The sequence below is a fragment of the Lipotes vexillifer genome, unplaced genomic scaffold (genome assembly GCF_000442215.2).
Source record: "Lipotes vexillifer unplaced genomic scaffold, Lipotes_vexillifer_v1.1 scaffold914, whole genome shotgun sequence".
In the NCBI taxonomy this organism is placed as follows: Eukaryota; Metazoa; Chordata; class Mammalia; order Artiodactyla; family Lipotidae; genus Lipotes; species Lipotes vexillifer.
In genome coordinates, this window is record NW_006780388.1 from 270,386 (window position 1) to 295,931 (window position 25,546).

At 44.7% G+C, this 25,546-nt stretch overlaps 1 protein-coding gene across 1 annotated transcript in view; it reads left to right on the plus strand.

The window, feature by feature from the left end:
- The window catches only part of GLYR1 (glyoxylate reductase 1 homolog), a 34,262-nt gene that overhangs the window by 2,428 nt on the left and 6,288 nt on the right, over positions 1-25,546 (plus strand). The window contains 8 exon segments of the mRNA XM_007453455.1: positions 10,390-10,528; positions 11,076-11,318; positions 14,904-14,990; positions 15,908-15,964; positions 16,910-16,960; positions 17,050-17,123; positions 20,121-20,220; positions 24,902-25,012. Coding sequence (XP_007453517.1) covers positions 10,390-10,528; positions 11,076-11,318; positions 14,904-14,990; positions 15,908-15,964; positions 16,910-16,960; positions 17,050-17,123; positions 20,121-20,220; positions 24,902-25,012 — 862 coding nt within the window.

Genomic DNA, 25,546 nt, shown 5'->3' on the forward strand with positions numbered 1-25,546 from the left:
TGAAGCTGCTGTGAATATTCTACGGATCCTAGTTCAGTCTCATTGTAGTCTGTAAGAATGGCATATCATTCTGGCTTCATACCTAAGTAAAAGGTGCTATGCTTATCTCCCAGAAATTGTCCTGGGCAGCTGTCCTGGGACCAGTGACAATGTCAGTCAGGTGGGAAGTGGGGTGCCACCTTCCAAATATGATAACCTCATTGAGATCAGTTCTCACGTCTCTTTACCCAACTCCACAGGCAGTTCCTTTTATCAGGGCCATGTTTGGTTCTCTTTTAATGGCTGTTTATCGTCGTAGCTCAGGCATGAGGTATGCAGTGAAAGCTAAAATTTCATTCATCTTAAAGTAATTGTTTAGTCTTGTTCTTGTAAAACTAGATGATTTGATCTAGCGTTCTAACAGTAAAGCTTTTTTTTTTAATCTTTATTGGAGTATAATTGCTTCACAATACGTGTTAGTTTCTGTTGTACACCAAAGTGAATCAGCCATATACATACATATGTCCCAATATCCCCTCCCTCTTGAGCCTCCCTCTCATCCTCCCTGTCACACCCCTCTAGGTCATCGGAAAGCACTGAGCCCATCTCCCTGTGCTATGCTGCTGCTTCCCACCAGCCAACTATTTTACATTCGATAGTGTATATATGTCGATGCTACTCTCACTTTGGCCCAGCTTCCCCTTCCACCCCATGTCCTCAAGTCCATGCTCTATGTCTGCCTCTTTATTCCTGCCCTGCAACTAGGTTCATCAGTACCTTTTTTTGTTGTTGTTGTTCCATATATATGCGTTAGCATACGGTATTTGTTTTTCTTTTTCTGACTTACTTCACTCTGTATGACAGACTCTAGATCCATCCATCTCACTACAAATAACTCAATTTTGTTTCTTTTTATGGCTGAGTAACATTGCATTGTATATATGTGACACATCTTCTTTATCCATTCATCTGTTCATGGACATTTAAGTTGGTTCCATGTCCTGGCTATTGTAAATAGTGCTGCAATGAACGTCGTGGTACATGTCTCTTTTTGAATTATGGTTTTCTCAGGGTATATGCCCAGTAGTGGGATTGCTGGGTCATACGGTAGTTCTATTTTTAGTTTTTTAAGGAACCTCCATACTGTTCTCCATAGTGGCTGTATCAATTTACATTCCCACCAACAGTGCAGGAGGGTGCCCTTTTCACCACACCCTTTCCAGCATTTATTGTTTCTAGATTTTTTGATAACGGCCATTCTCACCAGCGTGAGGTGATACCTCATTGTAGTTTTGATTTGCATTTCTTTAATAATTAGTGATGTTGAGCATCTTTTCATGTGCCTCTTGGCCATCTGTATGTCTTCCTTGGTGAAATGTCTATTTAGGTCTTCTGCCCATTTTTTAACTGGATTGTTGTTCTTTTGTTATTGAGCTCCATGAGCTGTTTGTATATTTTGGAGATTAATCCTTAAGAGGTTTATAGTGTCTGGTCTTACATTTAGGTCTTTAATCCATCTGGAGTTTATTTTTGTGTATGGTGTTAGGTAGTGTTCTAATTTCATTCTTTTACATGTAGCTGTCCAGTTTTCCCAGCACCACTTATTGAAGAGGCTGTCTTTTCTCTGTTGTATGTTCTCACCTCCATTGTCATAAATTAGGTGACCATATGTGCGTGGGTTTATCTCTGAGCCTTCTATCCTGTGCCATTGATCTATGTTTCTGTTTTTGTGCCAGTACCATACTGTCTTGATTACTGTAGCTTTGTGGTATAGTTTGAAGTCAGGTAGCCTGATTCCTCCAACTCCGTTTTTCTGTCTCAAGATTGCTTTTGCTGTTCGGGGTCTTTTGTAACAGTAAAGCTTTTTAACCAGATCTGTTTTAGAGTTGAAATCAGGACTGTTAATTTGAGATTCTTCAATAGGCCATATAAGAAGTCGCAGTGAAGCAAAGAATGTGTATTTGAGTTTCCAGCGACATGTTTAGCTTTCTTATCACTCCATCAAGTTGATTGCCTGGGTCTAGCTAGATGGTTTGATTTAAGTAGTTGTGTTTCTATTCATGATTCTTACAGGAAAACGTAGCTTTGGGTTTGAAAAATGTCTGTGACTTTCCTGATATATCTAATACCAACATTTAAACTATACATTTCTAGAAAGCGATATATAATATTCCACAGAAAGATCTCTTACAACAGTATTTTTCACTGGCAAGCTTATGCGTCAGAGTGCTTACCCTGGTTTAGAGTTTGCATGGCATGTCTACCTTCACCAAAAACATATACAGACATACCCAGCCCCAGTTCTTGTCACAAACCAACTCAGCAGCCTTTTGGTGACAATATTTCAAGGGAGTCACTGGCCCAAAGCTGTGAGAGCAAGAGACAGTCTGGAAGAGGGAATGTTCTGGTAATGCCTTGAATTTACAGCAAAGATTGTCTGGATGCAGACAAGTATGATTGTACAGCCACACTCCACATTGCTGGACACCAAAGGGAACTTCCAGGAAAGCAAATGCTGTGGTCCCCGTCTTCCAGGGACTCAGGACAAGACATAAACTCAGGTGACAAGACGTAAACATTTTAGATGGGATTAAGTGCAGAATGAGTGATGCGTAGAATTATTGTTAAAGGGTTCTAGAACAAGGAGAGATCGGCAAAGAACAGCTAGGTCAAAGAAGGTTGCTGGAGAGATGGGATTTAGGTCAAACTCTGGAGGATGGCTAGAATTTGGACAGGCAAGAATAGTAAAGGCATTCCAGGCAGTGGGGCTACTGTAAACCCCTGGGAGTTAAGTTGGATGTGTGGACAGAGAGAGCCTTCCTGCGTGAGGTAAGGAACTTGTGCTTGGGGAGAACAGGGGCAACGTGGTTGGCCCAGCTTGGTTAGCTAAATGAAAAAGTACGCAAGTCTGAAACACAAATGGGACCTCATAGAAAGTGGGGAGTTAATCAGCTTACAGGAGACCTGAAAGCTATTGTGTTTTTATGATAATTTTTTTTTTTTTGGCGGTACGCTGGCCTCTCACTGTTGTGGCCTCTCCCGTTGTGGGGCACAGGCTCCGGATGCGCAGGCTCAGCGGCCATGGCTCACGGGCCCAGCCGCTCTGTGGCATGTGGGATCTTCCCAGACCGGGGCACGAACCCATGTCCCCTGCATCAGCAGGCGGACTCTCAACCACTACGCCACCAGTGAAGCCCTTATGATAATTTTTTAAATGCTAGAAGGCTAGAAGAATAAACGGTCGTCCCTATGTATACGAAATACTACAAATAGGACACAGGAAATTGGAGCTGAGGGAATCTCAGCACTCAAGCACTCAACCAGGCAAACCTTTGAAGCCAGTGAAAAGGATGAGTTTCCTGGAACAAAAATAATGTGTTGGTGGTGGTGATGATGTGATTTCTAACTAAAGTTCTTTGAGGAGATTCATAAGCAAGTGGATACACAGCAGTGGCTAGCTATAATATCTTTAGTCTTCTAAACCTCCTTGATAGTGTTTGTAAAAAACTATTTAAAAATTAAGCTATCAGGGAACTAACATGTTAACTTTTTGTGGCTAAGCGGTTGCCTTCATGGAAGGAAACAAAGGTTAAGGATCTACAGTACGTCTCTAAAGGGAGAAGGGTTCTTAGTGATCAGTGTTAGGCAGATTTTATTTAGAATCTTTGTATTAACTGAAGGCAAAATCTCCAGATTGTTTGGTAGCAGTGAATTACTTTGGGGAAAGAGCTCTGGCTTGTTACCAGCCTAATGTATATTCAGATACCACTTTTGCCTGCTCTGTGATTTGGGCTGCTTCACTTTTCTAAGACTCTTTGTCCTCGTCCACATGTGGGGATAACACCCCCTACCTTGTAGTTATGAAGAAGTAGCATCACTTACTCATAATATTGGTTGGCAAGAGCAGGTGTTCAACAAACATCAGGTCGGGGTATAGATCTGTTACAAAAGAAAAAAGCTGATTAGAAGCAGGTGGCTTTAAGTAAGGAAAATGTGAGAGAGACAGACCCTGCCCATGGTAGGGCAGAGTGGGGAGGATCTGTGTTTGAAAAGAAAGGCATCTGAGAGTTGGAGATTCCTAAGGATGTCAGCCAGGTTTGTTCTTTTGACCATAAAGGCATTGAACACAAAACAGTACATTGTTCCACCTTTTTCTGTTTGGTTGGTTTTGTTTTGCTCTTGTTACTCTTTTTTCTTATTTTTACATCGTTCCACCTTTATGTAAAAACTGTATCGTGCCTCACCAGAAGTACTATGTGCTGTCTAGTCTGTCATCCTAATGGGATCTGATGGAACTAGTCAACATCGGGAAAGGGGACTGAATCAGGTGAAAGAGAGGACTCTTTAATGTGAAAAAGCAAAGACCGAGAAAAGAACACCATCAGAACTGGTGAAATAATGAGCGGCCTTAAAGAGATAAACACTGACTTGTTCATAAATCCTCAGGTGTTTTGACAAGGGGCACCGTGAGTAGAATATATGTTGTGTGACTGTGTTTAGGACATATATACGGAGAACTATGTGAGAACGTGGTTTAGATAGGAAATGCAAGTGGACTTTTTAGGGATGAGAATGACTTTTTATGGGCAAAGCTGTAAGTGGCTACAGGAGAGGCTGGACTCTACCTCACCTTTAATGCTTGATGCCAGGGAGAGGGTCGTGTGCTCCTGGCACATTCTAGGGGCTCCATTGGTCACTGGGCCCTGACCTCGGTGGACATGTTCTGACCCAGTGAGGCTGTTCTTGTATTCCTGAGGAACATAGGATTCAGTCAGGGATGTTCAGTTTCAAAACTGACATGCTATTTAATGAAAATATAGAGAGAGGTGATTTTTTTATATTAAGCAGGGACTTTTATTAAAGAGTAAAAAGGGCAGCTCCTTAAGATAAATGGTGATTTCAATCTTTTAGAAACCTGATTTTCTCTCTTCCTCTTCCAAAACATCTAGCAAATTATGTTGACTTCCCACTGGAAGAGGGAACCAGGAAGAGAGGGCCGGGGGTGATGTCACCAGGATGGCGACATAGTTCGTTCCTGACTTCGCTCCCCCTCACAAAAGGAAGCGAGGAATAGACCTTCCCAACCAGCCTCCCCTGTGAGGGGAAGGACTTAATATAAGATGCCTGGATTCAGCTGAGCCTAGGTGGCTACATGGGAATTGCCCACAGGCCTTTTCTATTTTGCAAAAATTCAGAGGGGAAAATAACCTCAGTGTAATTTTGCCAACTCCACCACATGACCACATCAAAAGATTAAGTCTCAGGCACATGATGGCCCACTTCGAACAGGTGGCTGCTCATCAGAGTAGAAACTGAGCTCAGGGTTTAAAAGTTTCATCAGTGGCCGTGAATGGCAGAATGGAGGGAGTTCATTTAGTTTGCAGGTGCTCAAAAAACCACCAGAAACAAACCAGTTCAAAGAATACCATGGGCAAACAATGGGTAAATCCCAAACAAGAGTTTCTGTAGCAGTCAGGAAACAAGGATTTAAGTGATAAGATGTCCAAGGTCCCAGCCTGAGGTACTTTTTACATCAAGCTAGATATAAGGTGGGACAGCCTGGTTGTGAGGTGTCTGAGTGAGTGCTAAAGTAACTTTAGCAGGGAATGCCCTGGCGGTCCAGTGGTTAGGACTCCTCGCTCTCAACTGCCGAGGGCCCGGGTTCAGTCCCTGGTCGGGGACCTAAAATCCCACAAGCCTCGAGATGCAGCCAAAAAATTTTTTTAAATAATAATGAAGTAACTGCTAGAAAAGTTTTTGGCTCATAATTAGAAGCATAGCAGATTGGAACCATCTGAGCATCCCCTTTTCTTTTCACCTGGCACCTGATTGACCCACTTTCCCTGCATCCAACACATGCAATGGTTGGAGAATTGAGCCAAGCAGATAGTGAGAGCCACTGCTCCAGTATTTGGAGTGAGCCAGCAGTGTCCCTCTGCCAGAGCTGGACAGTAGTTATCCTAGAGAGCTCTGAGCAGGTTCTCCCCTCCCAGCGCCAACAGCAGCTCCTGTCCTACAGGTGCCACCCTTCGTGTCTGAGGCAGTGGACCCCAGGAACAGGTGCCATGCATGAAAAGAAGTGGCTGGCCATGTTGGTGTTGGCAGTGCAGCTTGAGAGCCTTATCCAGCATTTGGGAATGTTTTCAAGTTTTGGAAACAAAAATCTTCTAAATCTATTTTCTCTGCTAGTCTTTGGTTTTGGGGGGGGTTTTTTAAACTTTTTTTAAATTTATTTTGGCTGCGTTGGGTCTTCATTGCTACATGTGGGCTTTCTCTAGTTGTGGCAAGTGGGCTTATTGCTGTGGCTTCTCGTTGCAGAGCACAGGCTCTAGGCGCACGGGCTTCAGTAGTTGCAGCACGCAGACTCAGTAGTTGTGGCGCACGGGCTTAGTTGCTCTGTGGCATGTGAGATCTTCTCGGACCAGGGATCGAACCCGTGTCCCCTGCGTTGGCAGGCGGATTCTTAACCACTGCACCACCAGGGAAGTCCCTGCAAGTCTTTGTTGATGTCTGTATGATAATCAGTTGCTTGAAATTAACTGAAATTGTTAGTTATTTGTTTTGTGGCTTTTTTGGTTGTTTTGTTTTTTGATTTGCATTTTTTTGGGTGTCTTGATTTCTGAATAGCTTAGACTTGGACCTGTAACACCTCAGTAATCCTCAGCCTCTTTTATTGGTGTAAGGGGGTATGGGGCAAGCATAGAAATTATTTATGAAGTACTACAGTACTCCCCAAATCCAGATGGAGAGGCAAACACACATCTCTGACCTCATCCTTGTTCTCACCTGTGGGCTATGCTTGCGTGTGTGTACTCTCTTTCTCCCGCCCAGGTCATTGTTGCTGTGAAGTCTGAGACGCATAGACGAGGGTGCTTGAGATTGTTCATAGACTGGCTTCTTTACTATGATATCATAGTTTAGTTTTAATTTAAGGGGAAAGCAGATCAGAATTATGGAAGTGTTTGAAAATGTGAAATTTTAAAATTTATTTTGAGTGTATAATCGGAAGGTGGCTTAGTGGAAGTTTTATATTCTCAAATGGAAGGCATTTGGGGGAGGTGTATCAGAATACCAGCGTACGTTTGCTGCTCTTGGCCATGTTACAGGTGCTGTTACACTGTCAGCCAGGCAGTAGCTACCCACCTGAGCAGACCTACACAAGGAAGTCATGGGGGAGAACCCTCTGGGCAGTCAGGGTAGCCCATGTGCTAGAGCAGAGGCCTTTATCGTTGATATGTTGTTTTTTAGGAATAATAGATATTCATGGTTTCCCTGCAAATCAAGCTATAAACTGTTGAAACAATTTCATTCATCCTCATCCCTCAGCCACCCAGTTTCTGGCCCATAGACATCCAATTATACTAGTTTCTTATGGCGAGTCCCTCCAGAGACAACTGCACATCATCAGGAAGTTACATGCTTCTTTTTCCTCGTCTTTACACAAGTGCTTGCATACTACACACACTGTTCTGTATCTTGCTGTTTTCCACTTAGCCAAGTATCTTAAGGGACCTTCCATTTCATTCTTTGTAATGATCTCACTGATTGCCAGTTAGCTTGTTTTCGGGCATTTACTTCTACAAACAACGTGTAATTAACTTCCTTGTATATAGAAGCAAGGCCGGTTCGTTAGACACAACTTGACTAAGCCTGATTTTTTTGACTTCCCAGCCCACAGCAAATTGGTTGGAAAAGGTACAGCTCCATCTAGGCATTGGGAGCTCGTTAAGAGGGAAATCACAAGTTACAGCTTATATCAAGCAAAGAAACAGAACAGTCACTTTAAAAACATACAAACAACAGCAACAACTACAAAAAGCCTCCGCAACCATACATTATTTAACCCAGAGGTCAGCAATCCAGCTCCCCTGAAGGTGCCTAGAAGTTGTCATTTACTGGGTGATTATTGAGCACCAGTTGCATGCCAGGCCCCGCCTGATGGGCCTCAGTGGATGGAGAGTGGGGCTTATTGAAGCTCCAGCTGAAATTCAAGCTTGCCCTTTTTAAGGAGACAGAGTTTTGCAATATAGCCTTCAGAGAGAAAATTATTGAGATGGCCAAAGTGAATTTCAATTCATCTTGCTTTAAAGAGATCATCTTCCTAGGGCTCCAGTGGGCTGGCTTTTTATTTACTATTTTTCTGATGTGACAGGAGTTTCTCCAACAAGAGGTTGATTTCTTAAGTAGATTAACATTTCTTGCATTTATCTTGTTGAAGTCATATTTATACTGTCAGTTCTTTTAGCAAATTATTTTCACTTTTCAAAGATGGTCATAAGAGGAAAATTTTAGTATCTCAAATGCCAGTCTTTATTTAGGATGAGTGAATTTTTTTTTTTTTTTTTTTTTTAATGCGGTACGCAGGCCTCTCATTGTTGTGGCCTCTCCCGTCGCTGAGCACAGGCTCTGGACGCGCAGGCTCAGCGGCCATGGCTCACGGGCCTAGCCGCTCCGGGGCATGTGGGATCTTCCCGGACCGGGGCACGAACCCATATCCCCGAACCCATATCCCCTGCATTGGCAGGCGGACTCTCAACCACTGCACCACCAGGGAAGCCCCAGGATGAGTGAATACTGACTGTACTGTTCTCATGACAGAAGTCAGTAATGCACTTAAAATGCTTCAACTAACAGATAGGCATGGATTTATTAGTGCTTCCTCCACAGATGTTCTCACCTTTCCACTTGAATCAGAGGTTCATTTGAGGGGGTTGAGGAAGAGGGAGTTAGGGATTCTTAGAGTCTCTTGTCCCATCTCAAGGGGCTCGATGAAAACCACCCAGTCTTTCTTATGCTAGGAACTTGGGCAGGTCTCAGCTTCTGACCTGAAGCTCGGAGAGGGAGGAGGCTTCTCCTGAGGACTGTGGGTCTTTAAGCTTCATCACTGATACTTGTGTCACCTTAGAGCTACCATTTAATCTGAAAGTTTGACTTGCTTTTCAAGGTGTGTCTGGCTTTTCTTCTGATTGCGCTGGTGGTTTGTCCTTAGAAATGCTGTAAATGCACTTGCTAATTAATGTAGGGTCAAAATTTAATTCCATTTTTCCTCCTTGTAGATCAGACCCATTGGGTCTGTTGTGTCCAATTTCAAACCTCAAGATGCGTTGGTCACTAGAAGGGTACCTGCTTACTTCATTCATCTCATTGGAGCCCTGTGCAATAAGACTAGCAACTGAGTGCCCGTTCGTTGTTTCATTCTCTCTAGTCTTGTTTACCCATAGATAACATGCCTAGTCCTAGTTTGCAGACTGATGGTTCCAGAGATTGTGTTTGTGCAGATCCATCATCACAGCCATTAGCACAACCACTCGAAGCACAGGTGGCTGTTGCTGGGTTGGTAGCTCTATTTTTATGTGCACAGGTTAGCACTTGTACTGTTATTAGTGAATATTCTCTAGCTTTCTCTAAAGGAAAGAATCCTAAGTTAGTGTGATAGCCTAGTTTCTATATCCTTGACTTGACCCACTTTTTCTGAAGGTTATGCTATGAAACCTCTGAGTATTGCATGGTAAAATATGTAAATCAACTCTTACCTTGCCAAGCCTATAAAATTCTCTCCATTATTACTAGTGTTCTGGAAACTGAATGTCATTTAGGGAAACCACAAAAGCCAACTGGGGCAGATTTATGCAGGTTAGTTTGATAGGACAGTTATTCCAGAGTTGATGGCTTTTTTCATTTTCATGTGTTTTGCATTGGTGGTAGGAATTAAAAATAGGAAGAGTATGTTCCCCTTCCTCTAATCTCAAGTAGAATCTTGTTTTTAAAAGCCTCCTTTTGTGACTACTGCCCTTTTTCCAATGTGTCACAAGTTTTGTGTGGTTTAGTAGCCCTGGGTACAATCATTTATGAATAAATAGAGGCTCCAAGGCTGCAAACATTTGTAGAAGCAGCAGATTTTTGAAGATGTTGCCTTTCTTTAGCCCTCGTAGCATCCCACATCCTCAGTGGATTGATAGGTCATCATTCTGGCTCAGGCTCTTGATGGACAGTGATGCTGCTGTGGTTGACAATGCTTCCAAGAGCCCTGATTCCCTGGGATCTACGTGGGGCCATTTGTACTGTGTAGTGAGAATGGGAGCACATCTACAAGTTTCCTCTGCCCTGAGCTAGTGGCAGAGTATGTGTGTTTCAGTGTGGAAGGCTGGTGAATAAGAGTGGAAATAACCTGCAGTGCGGTGATTTTGGAGGATGCTGATTTTGGTGGTGGTTGTTTGACTTGTTTCAAGAAAACATACTTTTAGGCTCAAGAGTTTGGGGTGGTCAATAGCATGTTTTGGAAAAAGGTGGAAGGCCTGTTTCAAAATCCAGTTAAACCAAACAGGTATTTGCATTCTGCTGGGGTGAGGTCTTCGATAGTTTGGGGCATAGGCAGTGTGGATCATATCCTTTCTCTCTGTTTTCTGCCAGTGCCTGGATCAAAGTGGAACAGCTCAAGCCATATCATGCACATAAGGAGGAAATGATAAAGATTAACAAGGGAAAACGATTCCAGCAAGCTGTGGATGCCGTAGAAGAGTTCCTCAGGAGAGCCAAAGGGAAAGACCAGGTGAGAGGCTTCACGATTCTCACTTTATGCCGACTCCAGACTGGTTATTTTTGCATAGTAACTGACAGATTAAATATCGCCCGAACCCAAAACTATTCTTAATGCAATGCCAGTGGAGAGAGAGCTACTTCAGTTCTAAGGTATCAGCGTTTTGCTAATCAACTTGAAACTCCATGCATGTGGCTGACCTTTCTGGAACAGATTGTTGCTCTTAGGAAAGTCTCTTGGACCCAGGAGAAGTATCTCAGCTTTTGAGTATAGCACAGGCCTTCTCCCTTTTATAGCATGGAGGTTAAGAGCACGGCCTCTGGGCTATATCCACTCCCTGGGTGTAAATCCAGTTTGGGGACTGTGGGCAAGTGACTTGAATTTCTTTTTCAATCCACTTCCCCAGATATAAGTGGAGTTGACAGCAGAGCCTACTTCATAGGGTTGTTGTGTGGATAACACACGTAAAGCACTTATCACAGGGTGTGGCTCCTGTAAATCATGGTAGTGATGGTGGCGGGTGTTGTGGTTGTTATCATTATTATTATTAAACTTTCAGACATCGTCCCACAGTTCTGCTGATGACAAGAATCGGCGTAATTCCAGTGAGGAGAGAAGTAGGCCAAACTCAGGTGATGAGAAGCGCAAGCTTAGCCTGTCTGAAGGGAAGGTGAAGAAGAACATGGGAGAAGGAAAGAAGAGGGTGTCTTCAGGCTCCTCAGAGAGAGGCTCCAAGTCCCCTCTGAAAAGAGCCCAAGAGCAAAGTCCCCGGAAGCGGGGTCGGCCCCCAAAGGATGAGAAGGTTTGTTTTATCTCTGTAGCTTCTGGGATTAGTGACTTTCTTTTGTATACCGGAGAGCTGAGCTCTATGGTATGCTTCAGCTCCCTGAATGGATGTAGAGTCCTCTGCTATGTGCTGCCCTAAAGAATTCTGCAGACCATGGGAGGGGCACGGCCTGGGTGCACGGGTGGACCAGATGGTCGAAGGAGGAGAAGGGTCCACCTGAGCCAGCGTGCAAGGGCTGGCACTGGAAAGGGCTGAGCAGGAAAGAAGGGAAGGCCTTCCATACACGAAGGGCACAACCCACGTGGGCTCGATGTTGGCATGCAGAGTCTCAGTACTGGTAGAGGACAGGAAGGAGACCTGACAGGTAAAGATAGGTTGTCACCCGATTGTGGAGAGCCTTGAGGTCTAAGCAGTGTTATACTGTTATGGAGTCAGTAGGGGGCCATGAAGGTGTTTGAGCTGGATGTGGAGGTGGCAGTGTGCTCCCAGCTGTGTGTTAGGGATCATGGCGGGCAGAGAAGAAAGGCTCAAAGCCAATGAGAAGGGCAACTTCAGGTGTGCGTTCATAAGGAGCTTTCCTTGGCGGGGGTGGGCAGTGGGTGGGATAGCAAATATTGAAAGGAACACTGTGTGAGAGGCACTTCAGAAGAAGAGTTCATAAGATTTGGTAACTGGTTACATATAGGGGATGATGGAAAAAAGGGAAGGGAGATGATTTCAAGTCTGTGCCTGGGGAAATGATGATGCCTTTTTTCTGAGCAGAGGAGTAAGGAGAGGAGCTGGCTTATGGGGCAAGAGGACCAGTTTTCTGTTTTGAGTGTGATGCATTTGGAATGATGTCTAGACTGCCAGGGAGGCTTCCAATAACATAGGATGGAAATGTAGGTGTGGAGGAGCGAATATCTAGAGAGGACGTTGGATCCATGAGACCAGATGGGGATTGTCTTAGGGGGAAGCAAGGAGAGAGAAGAGTGAAGGGCAGAAGTTGGCTTTGCAGAGAGAACGCACATAGCTCAGGGTTGGAAGAAGTGGGCAGAGCCGGCAAAGTAAAGTAAAGCAGAAATAATATACCTCTCACCTTCTTCCCAAAAAGATTTGTATGAGTCTTAGAAGCCAAGGGAGGAGAATTTGAGGTGAAGGGGGTAGTCTGTCAAAACACAGGGGAAGATTGTTAGAGCAGGATCATGGGGTTAGAAGCCAGATGGCTGGCACAGACAGACGGGTTATGAGGCCGTGATGAAACGCTGAGCGTGAGATCAAAACTTGCAAGTTCAGACACCAGTGAGACCAGGCAGGGAAGGGAGAGAGTGCTCAAGCAGGAGGTTGGGCCGAGAGCATTAGGGGTGGCAGTGGCTGCTGTCTGGGGAGGCCAAGGCCCCCCCTCAGGGTTACAGCCAACTTTTGCCGAATCGTCTGGTTTTCCTCAAGAGAAGCTGGAAATACAGATTTTTTTTTTTAAGTGAAATGTTCCAGTTTTAAATGTTAGAAGCTAACTCAAAATTTTAAAACACTTTTAGGTCCAAAGGAACATCTCTCTGGACTAGATTCAGCCTGTCAGCTGCCACTGTGCCATCTCTGCATTAGAGAAGGTCCTCGCTGTTAGATGACCTAAGACAGAGTAGATGAGAGCAGCTGTAGCGGTGGGGACAGCCAAGGTGACCATGAGTGCAGGGAACCTCCAACCAAAGGTGGAAAAAGTTTAGAAATTGCCAGGAGCAGTGCATGAAGAACTTCCAGGGGGTATGATCTGATTTGATCCAATTGAATTGATTTCCTGGGGACCCACAGAAATCTGGGCTGTCAGGTTTTATACTGTTCTCCAGATTCATACTGTCTGGTATCTTAAGCCATGGATCTCACCAACTCCTGTGCTCGCCCTGGAGAGAAACTTCTTTTTGGATAAAGGGCGGTATCAAGGAGAGGTTAGGAGGAGGACCTAGAGTTTGAATCATGACTCCGTGACTTGTTACAGCTGTGCAACCTTGGCCAACTAACTTTGCCTTTTCCTTGTCTGCTCATTGAAAATAATAAAGCCTCTTAGGTTTAAGAATTAAATGAGTAACATAAGCCAAATACTTAGTGCCTGCGACACTATACATTTGATGAACATTGTACATTTATTATTTTTTAGCAGTAGCCTGCTGTGCAGTGAGAGTGTGGTTTTAGTGCAACCCCAGGGGCTGCTGCCAGGCTTACTCCTCACAAAAGAGTGTGTGTTGCTATAGTAATTGTCATTTGGCTGGCGAGCTCCTCTCTGAAACAGCACAGTAGCCTAGCTGATAACTGGGCAGAGCCCCAGATGATTGCCAGTCTGGGCCATAATTCTCTGTCCCATGAGGATTAACTGAAAAGCCTGACCTTGATGGCAGGGGTCGATTATGTGCGGGAAGGCGAAGTCTGGGTTTGTGTCTAGACTCTGTGTGGGAGCCATGTGAGGGGTGCACACTCATTCTCTCTTTGGGGCTCTTATTTCTGAGTCCTGAGCTGAGAACTGCAACTCCGGGCACAAACCATCTGGACACGACAGGACTGTCCGTGGTTCTCCTAAAATCCAGACTTGTACAGAGAGCAAGGAGTCAGGAGTTGAGGCCTTTGGTCAGTGCTGGACAGATAGCTGTGTTCTCACCTCACTCCCTTCTGTTGTGGCCTTAGACAAGTCACTAGGCTGGTGACCATTTACATTTAAATTAATTTACATTAAACCCAAATTAAAATCCAGTTTCTTAGTCACACTAGCAGGTGCTCCATAGTGACATGTGACTTATGGCTACTGCACTAGATAAAGTGGAGTCAGAACGTGTCCATCATGACAAACTTCTCTGGGACAGTACTGCACTGGGCCTCTTTTTTTTTTTTTTGAGCGTCTCCACTGAGGGCCAGGTGTCTAGGGATAAAGCTTTACAGCTGATCTGCTCTTGCCCCTCCACCACAGATTTGACCTCATGTCCCTCTCCCCATTTGCTGTCTTCCAGCCTCGGTGGCCCTCCTTGCATTTTCCCCTTGGCTGTCTAGTGGAGATCTCAACATGCCCCACTGAACTCTTGACTCCCCCACCCAAATGGTTCCTACCTTCTGTCTGGGGAGAGAGCAGGCTCCTGGCTCCTGACCATTCCGGGTTCTAATTCTGGCTTTGTCACTTAGCAGCTGTAAAAAGTTGGGCAGATCTCCTCACTGCTCCATGTGGCTTTCTTAGTTTTATTTGAGATATGGTGGATTCCTTCTGAAGCCAGTATTGTTATCTTAATGTTCATTATTTGCCATAAGGAATTTTCTCTGTGACCTGCTGACCACACTACAGACCACAATCGGGCTTTCCCGTTACCTCCATCCTTATGAAATTTTGGCACAGGAACACATTTGTTACTTCTAGAACAGAGAAGAAGAAAGGCTCCCTCTGTGTTGACAGGAACTTGCCCTGTTTCTCCCAATGGACAGTCATCAGAGCCATGCCTGGGGAGACCGTGGAGCTGGCAGGGCTAGTTCGGGGTGGAGTGTGACTAAAGGGAGCAAAACAGTGAAGAGGTGCTCCCAAAGTTAGGCAGGAAGGCACCTGCTCCTGAGGTGCCACGGCGTTTTGACGATCTGCCTTTCCCTCTGTAGGACCTCACCATCCCCGAGTCTAGTACTGTGAAGGGGATGATGGCCGGACCCATGGCCGCGTTTAAATGGCAACCAACCGTGAGTGAGGTAATAACCTCTCCCGTGGGCCAGGAGAAGCCCGGCCTCAGAGCTGGTTTCCTGGCCTGACTGTGTGATGTGCTCTTCCTTTCCCCCACTTTTCTTGTGTATGAGACTTTTTTTTTTTAATTGCCAAACAGTACAGAAGTGAATGAGTTAAAAAGCACAGGTCTCCACCCTGGGGCATCCTGACTGTTAAGCTTGATGTAACTCACTCCAAACCCTTTGGCGCACCCACTTAACCATCATTTACATAATCACATACCCATGTTACAGTTTTTACTTTCGGGAGTAGTGTTGGTTTTCACAAAAGTGGGATCATTCTGCAGATTTTTTCCACTTGGTACTTTATAAACACCCTTTCACTGTATATACAGCTTTGATGTTTGGTAGCTGCACACTACCTTATCCTTGGGGTGGATGCACCGTCCCCCTGTTGCTGGGCCTACTTAGGAAAAGCCCTTGACAGTCCTGCAGTTGTTGTCTCCTCATTTCTTTTAATACTGATCCTCAGTGAGTCAAGACACTCAAGGGTCTGGCACCAGGCACAAGTGGGCCAAAATTCTAAGATCAGAAAAGTTTGAGAATTTGGTTTGGTCTGCTGGGTTATCCGAAGTGACTGGTGAATGCTGGATTTAAAAAATAGTATGCTTTTAAAATATTATTCCAGTGTTTGGGAATAATTTATCCACCAACCTGGCAGAAATGTTCATTCTTTTCCACTTGAAGCCAGTTTTCCTCCAGGTAGAATGGGCATTGTTTATGAAAGGCTTAGACCAGCAATGGGAGAAGAGTTTCCAGGCAGTTGTAAGAATGAGCCCAGCTCCCAGAGGTGTTTCAGCCAGAGGAGAAGCTGGTTCTCGGGTAGAAGGAGGTGACCTGTGTTGGAAGATAACTTGTTTTATTAAATCATTTTCTGGTTTCAGCCTGTTAAAGATGCAGACCCTCATTTCCATCACTTCCTGCTCAGCCAAACCGAGAAGGTAAGTTGTTCTTTGAGGTTCTTCATCCTTGGTCAGGAGCTGGCCTGAGGGGAGAGTCCTGCTCATTTGGAACCTCACCCTAGTCTGAAAAGTTAGTCTCTACCTGTACTGCTGCCCAGAGCAACTAGTTAAGTTTAAAAGTTACATAGAGGACCACTCGTGAATCAGGCACTGTTAAGATTAAAAATGGGGCTTCCCTGGTGGCACAGTGGTTGAGAGTCCGCCTGCCGATGCAGGGGACGCGGGTTCGTGCTCCAGTCCGGGAAGATCCCACATGCCGCGGAGCAGCTGGGCCCATGAGCCATGGCCGCTGAGCCTGCGCATCCGGAGCCTGTGCTCCGCAACAGGAGAGGCCACAACAGTGAGAGGCCCGCGTATCGCAAAAAAAAGGATTAAAAATGAACCCAAAAAAGCTTTTAAAACTTAGTGGCTGTGTGGTTGAGACAATTGCGGTTGCCTTCAGAGTCTAGGATGGAATTGAAACCTCAGGAGCTGTCGACCACCCACAAGGTAGCCAGTGCTGCTGGATGAAGGCAGTCTCCATGAGCCCTGGGAGTGCGGGGGGAGTTTCCCCAAGTGTCTACAGGGCTGTCGGTTAGGCTGAGCCCTGATAGGATCTGCTGATGCTATGTGGCCTTGGAGTTGGACAGATCTGTATTCCAAGCCCAGTTATACTGATCAGGTCTGTAATTCTGGGCGCGTGACCTAACACCTCTGATTTTCAACATCATGATCAGCAAAAGCATCTTGTAGAGCTGCGTGAGAGCTGAATGAAGTGACGCAAGTTAACTTTTCATGTGTGGTTTGGAATTCAGTAAGGTTGGACACCAGAGAAGTTTTTGATGTTAACTTCCCGCTTTGGGCCTAACCTTAATAGGGAAATCGTAATGAAGACTGGTTAAATGTTCAGTTTAATAAGTGGTTTTCTCACTTCTTCTTTATTAGCCAGCTGTCTGTTACCAGGCAATCACAAAGAAATTGAAAATATGTGAAGAGGTACGTATGTTACATGCCTCCTCATTTTTATTTTCATCAGGGCCTCACATGGGCAGGCTGACCTGACAACTTGTGCTTCCTTTCCCTAGGAGACTGGGTCCACCTCCATCCAGGCAGCAGACAGCACGGCTGTGAATGGCAGCATCACACCCACAGACAAAAAGTAGGACCTTTGATGAAGAGGCTTCCTGTGCCTCTGGTTCTGCTGGGGCCAGAGGGTGACCTCAAGGTGGCTTGTTAAGGGTTGTGTCCCAACCGTTGCTGGGACTAAATGGAAAGAGAAAGGGAAAGTTGTAATTCTTACGACTTGCCTAGGAGTAATTTGACTTGTGGGAGACAGAAGCTGCCCTATAAATGTACTGTGGATTTGGCTTCGTGCTCACTGGTGAGTCTCCAAGCAGGGAACACTTGGATCAGTGGTTCTTAGACTTTCCTGTGTCTCAGAATCACCTTGGGGAATTCCCTGGTGGTCCAGTGGTTAGGACTCCGAGCTCTCACTGCCAAGGACCCAGGTTTGATCCCTAGTCGGGGAAGTAAGATCCCACAAGCCTTGCAGCGTGGCCAAAAAAATAAATAAAACAGCTAACTTAAAAAAAAAAAAGAATCACCTGGAAGGCCTCTCGTAAAGCACCGATTGCTTGACTCCACCCCTAGGGTTTCTTGATCAGTAGGTCTGGGGTGGACAAATTCCCAGATAGCTGCTGGTGCTCATCAGGAGACCATGCTTTAAGAACCACTGTCCTTGGCCCTGGTGGGGGCAAAAGATGAAGGCAGCCCGTTGTCCTGCCTTCCCTGGCTCTCCCTGCTGTCGCCTCCCTGTCCTTCCTGTGCACCTGCCTGCTGCTCTCTGCCCCACCCAGACAGGTGGGGGACTTGACTGTGGTCCCCAGGCCTTAGCTTGCATCCACACTTGCCGTTGCCTCAATTCTGACAGCTAGTTGTATTGATGGAAAGGGTTCTTGAAGAAGAAGCATTCTCTTGAAGTACGTAGCTAAGTCTGAATCTCCCATCTGAGTCTTCTATAGGGTTCTTTCTCAGACTAAAAACAGTGTCTTTTACATTATTCATCACTTTTTGTACTGTTAAAGTCACTTATTCTGTCAGTTGTATTTAGTGAACTTCCTTAGTGGAGTGAAGGAGCTAGAGGCATGTTATATGCTAATAAAAAGAGGAATGGGTATTGCCCATTAAATTAATGAGGATTTTGTTGGCTTTTTTAAAAAATCCAGCTCTAGGTCAAGGACAGAGTCCAGTGTTTTCTCCCATCAGTCAAACCCTTTTTTAACATGAGTGTAAAGCCAACTACAGAGCAGACCAGCTGCATCGTACTGGTCCACATTTTCCACCTTGCCTCAGGGACACCATGAGGGACTGTCAGTTGCTGTGTTTAAAATGCATAAACTTTATCCCCAGGTCTTCTAGGTGTCCTGGAACACCAAGAAAAGGAAAGAGAATTAGTCTGTCATGATTTAGAATCATAGGGAAAACTTGTACTACCCAGATAGCTGTGAATGACAAAAGATACCTCCCTGTTTTTAAGCTTTGGCTTGAAACTTAATGGTCAAGGGTGCCATATGGTGAGGAAGGTGGTGGGTTCCATTTTCAGCATTTGATTCAAATGACTTAGAGCAGGCTGGGACAGAGAGTATGAGAGTGCATATTCCAGCAATGATAGCGGAACCTCTGAGCCAGTTTGCAAAGGTGGCTGCAGATATGACTTCCAGGAGACTAAAAATACTGAAAGGATGACACAGGTCAAAGTGAAGAAGCTGCAGAGGATCTTAGAGCTGAGAGAAACACAAGCTGAAAACAAGAACATGAGGTAGTAAATGAAGAAAGAGGACTTCCCTGGTGGCACAGTAGTTAAGAATCTGCCTGCCAATGCAGGGGACACGGGTTCAAGCCCTGGTCCAGGGAGATCCTACGTGCCGTGGAGCAACCGAGCCCGTGCGCCTTAGAGCCTGCGAGCCACAACTACTGAGCCCATGTGCCACAACTACTGAAGCCCACACCCTCTAGGGCCCACGTGCTGCAACTACTGAAGCCCACGCACCTAGAGCCCATGCTCCACAACAAGAGAAGCCACTGCAGTGAGAAGCCCGCGCTGCAACAAAGAGTAGCCCTGGCTCACAGCAACTAGAAAAAGCCCACGTGCAGCAACGAAGTCCCAACGCAGCCAAAAAATTAATTAATTAAATGAAGAAAGAGGCATTGTTTAGCCATGTCTCATGCAAGGAGAGTTACAGAAGTGCAAGAACCAAGAAGAGACATTTGGGAAAAAGGTAAAATCATCTATAAAAGCTTGTAGCAGCTCATAGCCCCCAAGTTCTAGGGGTTGTAGGAAGGAGCAAGCTGTAGGAAGTGAAGGTAAGCTGAACATACTGTCCACCTGAGTGCTTCAGATTCAGAAGGATCATAATGGGCCTGCAGTTAGAAGGCATGGTGGAGAGAAGGACGGGCCAGGGTGGAGAAGCAACAGGGGGAAAGAGGTTCAGGAGAAGAATCCATGCACTGGGAAAGATTGGTTCCAAAGCTCAGGTGAGGCTTTGAAGAAGCGAGGCAAGGTCTGTCCCTGCTGACGGCACGAAGAGTGCAAAGGTGGTGCAGGGCGTGGAGCTGGGAAGGGGAGGTGAGCACCAGGATGCTGACTCCTGCAGTTGAGGAAGGTGGCTGGCTCTGTACTTACTGCTCCTGTTAACTTGTCATGGATCCCAAGGTGCTTTAAATTGGCATCTCAAGGCCTAGGACTCGAGGTGGCTGATCGGGAACTGTTGCAGGATCTGAAGATAAATGTCTCCTTTCTCGCTGTAATGGAATCGTAAGCTCAGACCTTCTATCAAAACAACAAGGAAATGATTTGGAAGATTTGCCATAAACCATATGAGTCATACTTCTTGCAGTGGCAGTTGAGGATTTAAAAATGCCTGTTTAAACTTATGAACACTTTTGAACAGTGGCATAATAAGAAAAGGCACACTTTGCCTGCACTACCGCTGGCTCTGCAGTGGTGGTGTCAGCACACCACAGAGCGTTCCTGGTGGTCTGAGGTGAGGCTCCCCAGGTTTATGAGGAAGCAGAGCCTGTGTGGCATTCAGGATCTCACCTTGTCCTCCCCCACCCCACCCCCCACCTTGAACTGATCAGTCTCTCTCTTTTTCAGGATAGGATTTTTGGGCCTTGGCCTCATGGGAAGTGGCATCGTCTCCAACTTGCTAAAAATGGGTCACACGGTGACTGTCTGGAACCGGACTGCAGAGAAAGTAAGCATTCATAGTGGTGCTTGTTGGGTGGGGTGGGACAGACCCTTGACCCTTGGGGTAACTAAGGATAGGAATCTCCCTCCTGTCTCTCTCCATCGTTCTGCATGCCATGGAGTAGAAGCCAAGCTCTTAGTTCAGGCAGGTGGGGGTGTAGATACACCAGTGTAGGATGTTATCATAAAAACTGAACATTTAAAACACCCAGGGGTATAAAATGAAGTGGAAATTTTCCCCTCTCTGCCATTACCTGAAATAAGTAATAGGAAAAAAACCTGTCAGGTTTTTCCATGCACATGCAAGAGGTGTGTGTGTGTGTGTGTGTGTGTAATGAATTCATTGATATGGAGAGTGTATCAACAGATCTGCTTCGTCCTTGTTAATGGCTGCACTGTGTTCTGTGTTTGGATTGTATTAACAGCACCGTGCCATAGAACATTCTGTGGTGAAGGAGATGTCCTATATCTGCACTGGCCTGTGTGGTAGCCACTGGCCACATGTGACTCTTGAACACTTGATTCATGGCTAGTAGACTGAAGAATTTTAAATTTTGTTTCACTTAAAAATAAACAGTCTCCTGTGGCTAGTGGCTACCATATGGGACAGGACAGGTTTAGAAGTTCTTAACCTCAGGTGGTCCATGGATTCAAGGGGTCTGTGCGTGCCCTGAAATGGAATTCCAAGTCTTTTGTAATGGAGAGAGGCCAGGCTCCCATCAAGTTCCCATCCAGGAAAAGGTAAAGAACCATAGTCTAGGACTTACCTGGTGGCACAGTGGTTAAGAAACCACCTGCCAACGCAAGGGACATGGGTTCAATCCCTGGTCCGGGAAGATCCCACATGCTGCGGAACAACTAAGCCCATGCGCCACAACTACTGAGCCTGTGCTCTAGAGCCGACGAGCCACAACTACTGAAGCCTGTGTGCCTGGAGCCCGTGCTCTGCAACAAGGGAAGCTACCACAATGAGAAGCCCGTGCACCACAACGAAGAGTAGCCCCCACTCGACACAACTAGAGAAAGCCCACGCGCAGCAATGAAGACCCAACACAGCCAAATAAAATAATTAATAAAGAAAGAAAGAAAATAAAGAACCATAGTCTAAGTGCCAGAAAATAAAGCAGTGTACTTGCCAGGAACGAAGAGACCAAGAAAGAACCAGCCTCTTGAGGAACAAGGTGTGGCTAAGCATATATTTGTGAAATGATGAGGTGAGCATCCCATGTGTGCAGCAAGGTGAGAGCTGGAATGAAGGGAGGTAGTAGAGCTGGTGGATTTGAATAAACAAAAATGTTCTAGGCAAAGTAAGAAGTTCACTTTGTTAAAACAGCCCTTTTCAAGAATAATAAGGAACTGGTTGGAGAGTTGAGGGAGCCTGGGAGAAAGGGCACTGAAAGCCATGCTAAGAGATGTGGGCTTCAGGTGCTGGGCATTGGGTAGGTGCTGCGGGGCCCTGAGTCAGGAGTGAGATCTCAGAGGCCCTGTCGTCAGATATTTCTGATTCAAGGCCAGGGTAACCAGGAAATCTAGACATGCATACTTGTAGAACATCAGTAGAATCTAAGGGTTTGCATTATAAGTATGTTCCCATTTGATAGAAGTGCCTCCGGTCATCCTGTTTTCTTGATTGGAAAGCTTAATTGTTATAAACGTGGCCTTTCTTTCCAGATTAATTTATGGGAAGACAGTAGAGCAAAGCAATTATGAACTTGGGCTTGGAATCAGACAGCTCTGCTGCTTACCCTTATTTCTTTCAAAAGGAAAAACCAGAAGAAAACAAAAATATTAACATAGATCTTTTTAAGTTTGTCTTTATAAGGAAAAAGGTGAATTTTTTTTTTAATAAATTTATTTTCTTTTATTTTTGGCTGTGTTGGGTTTTCATTGCTGCACACAGGCTTTCTTTTAGTTGCAGCGAGCGGGGCCTACTCTTTGTTGTGGTGCGCAGACTTCTCTTTACGGTGGCTTCTCTTGTTGCGGAGCACAGGCTCTAGGTGCACAGGCTTCAGTAGTTGTGGCTCACGTGTTCTAGAGCTCAGGCGCAGTAGTTGTGGTGCACGGGCTTAGTTGCTCTGTGGCATGTGGGATCTTCCCCGACCAGGGCTTGAACCGCTGTCTCCTACATTGGCAGGTGGATTCTTAACCACTGCACCACCGGGAAGCCCAAGATGAATATTTTTTTAAATTAGTTTTTACTGGAGTATAGTTGTTTTACAATGTTGTATTAGTTTTTGCTGTACAGCAAAGTGAATCAGCTGTCCCTATACATATATCCTCTCTTTTTGGATTTCTTTCCCATTTAGGTCACCACAGAGCATTGAGTATAGTTCCCTGTGCTATACAGTAGGTTCTTATTAGCTGTTTGTTTTATACATAGTAGTGTATATATGTCAGTCCCATTCTCCCAATTCATCCCAGCCACCCCATGAATAGTTTTTGATAATACTCCTCACAACAAAAAATAAACCAAAAAAAAATTGAAAAGTACACCAACTCTTTTTTTTTTTTTTTTTGGAATTTAAAAATTTTGTATTTCTAAAAATTTCCCACTACCCTAACAATTTTTGTGTATTTTTCCCTAGTTTTTGTGGGGGGTTTTGGGGGTTTTGTTTGGTTTTGGTTTTTTGAAGTATAGTTGATTTACATTAGTAGATTAGTTTCAGGTGTACAGCATAGTAATTCAGTATTTTTATGGGTTATATTTCATTTAAAGTTATTATAAAATGATGGCTATATTTTTCTATGCTGCACAATATATCCTTGTAGCTTATTTAGTTTATATATAGCAGTTTGTACTGTCCCCTACTCCTATTTTGCCCCTCTTCGATTCCCCCTCCTCACTGGTAACCACTAATTTGTTCTATGAGTCTGTTTCTTTTATTTATATTCATTTATTTGTTTGTTTTTTAGGTTCCATATATAAGTGATAGTGTAGCATATTTGTCTTTCTCTGTCTGACTTATTTCACTAAGCATAATAATACCCTCTAGGTCCATCGATGTTGTTACAAATGGCAGAATTTCATTCTTTTTATGGCTGAGTAATAATATTCTTCTGTGTGTGTGTCTGTGTGTGTACCACATCTTTATTCATTCATCTGTTGATGGACACTTAGGTTGCTTCCATATTTTAGCTATTGTAATGCTGCTATGAACATTTGGGGTGTGTGTATCTTTTCGAATTAGTGTTTTTGTTTTCTTTAGGTATAAAACCAGGAGTGGAATTTCTTGTTAAATAAACAGTATAGTAATGATTTAAAGATTTTTAAATAGCTCACAAAGAGGAAACAATTAATAAACAGAGGTGTTAGATTCAGTAATCAGGAGTAATCAGAATATATCAAGCAGAAAGTTGCCATTTTTGGCTTGTTAAATCATCTAGTAGGACAAATTTTTAATGTATTTATGTGTACTTATTTGTTGTTTTTAAAAAAATGTGCTCTGTGTTGGTGATTTGAGACTTTGCCAGAGATCATTATAAATGGACCCAGCCTTATTCGAAAGCCATTTGTCTACATTTTTTAAAACCATTTTTGGAGCCTGTTATATTCTACTTACAGAGATCTAAATTCAAAAAATAGAAGAGATGGATATTTGTTGGGGTCATTTATAATTAAAATCAAGCCAGATATTGAACTGCAGGAGAGCCATTAGGTAAATTCAGGTATATCTCTCAGTGGAGTATCTTGCAACCGTGCGTTATAAACAGTAATTATGAAAGTCTATAACATTGATAGATGTAATTATATAAAATATTAAAAATTAGATATAAAATAATAGGTCCAAATTATTCTAAATACTTTTTTTAAATGCCTTTAGAAAAAGGAAATACAGGGCTTCCCTGGTGGCGCAGTGGTTGAGAGTCTGCCTGCCGATGCAGGGGACACGGGTTCGGGCCCTGGTCCGGGAGGATCCCACATGCCGCAGAGCGGCTGGGCCTGTGAGCCATGGCTGCTGAGCTTGTGCGTCCAGAGCCTGTGCTCCGCAACGGGAGAGGCCACAACAGTGAGAGGCCCGCGTACCACAAAAAAAAGAAAAAGAAAAGAAAGAAAAAGGAAATACAGCAAAACGTTAATGATGTATTTTGTTATGAGATGTTCTGGTGATTTTAATTTTCAGAAAAGAAAAATTAGTGCTTGTAGACCCCCCGCCCAGAAACAATTCAGTAAGGAATGGCAACCTGTTAGCCCAAGCCCTGCTTCCCCAGCTCACAGGGCACTGGGTAGATTTCACCACAGCCAAGACAGCGACAGCCACAAAGAGCTGCAGACAAGTACTATTCACATCCTGTTCTTCATTCAGAAAACCTTCAGCAGACGTTTGTTTTGTGCTTCCTGTGAAGTAGAACATGGAACATCCTCCTAGGCAAGACTGGGGACTTCCCTGGCAGTCCAGTGGTTAAGACTCTGTGCTTCCACTGTAGGGGCATGGGTTCAACCCCTGGTCAGGGAACTAAGGTCTCACATGAGTGCGGCCAAAAAAAAAATAAAAACAACAAGACTGTGCTTAAGGGGCACCCATCCACTTCCCTGAGCAGTCAGACTACCCGCTGGGGTCCCTGGCTTACAGTCTCAGCCTCCTGCCTTGGAAGGCCACTCCGGAGGACTGAGCACTGCATCTCTGGCCTGGCTGGTGTGTGTGTTGTGCACTGCCTGCAGCTCACATTAGGATCTGTGACTTTTGCAGTGTGATTTGTTCATCCAGGAGGGGGCCCGCCTAGGAAGAACCCCCGCTGAAGTCGTTTCAACTTGTGACATCACGTTTGCCTGTGTGTCGGATCCAAAGGCAGCCAAGGACGTAAGGATCCCCTCCCTCCCCTCAGCGTCTCAGGTTGTGGCCGGGAAAACTGGCTGGCCTCCTCCCCTTCTCCCCTGAGCACTGAGTGAGTGTTTGCATTGGGGGAGGGGTGGGGCAGTGGATTTCCCATTTGGGGGCCATCTCCCATTGTGAAGGGTGTTTGCATAGATTGAATACAGACTTCCTTTAATTCAGAACAAAGAATGAAACTGATGAGGGTCCCTGAGGTCTGTGCTGAAATGTGAAATGGTTCCTGACAGGCTAATGTATTCCTGTTGAGCTGGAAGCTTTGGTGTGCCTGTGGTCCATGTGACAAGTTCCTATGTTTAGCTATCGCTGTATTTGTATGCTTTAAAAGTTCAAGTGCAGTAGTCATCTTGTTAAACTCATGACTGGACTAATCCAAGTAAATCCAAAGAAGCCAAAAAAAATAAATAGTGAGGTTCCATCTTTTCAATGGGAGGTTTTTAATAAAAAGGAACACACATGTTCTTTTTGAAGATAAATGGGAGCATACCATAAATTCTCCTCTTT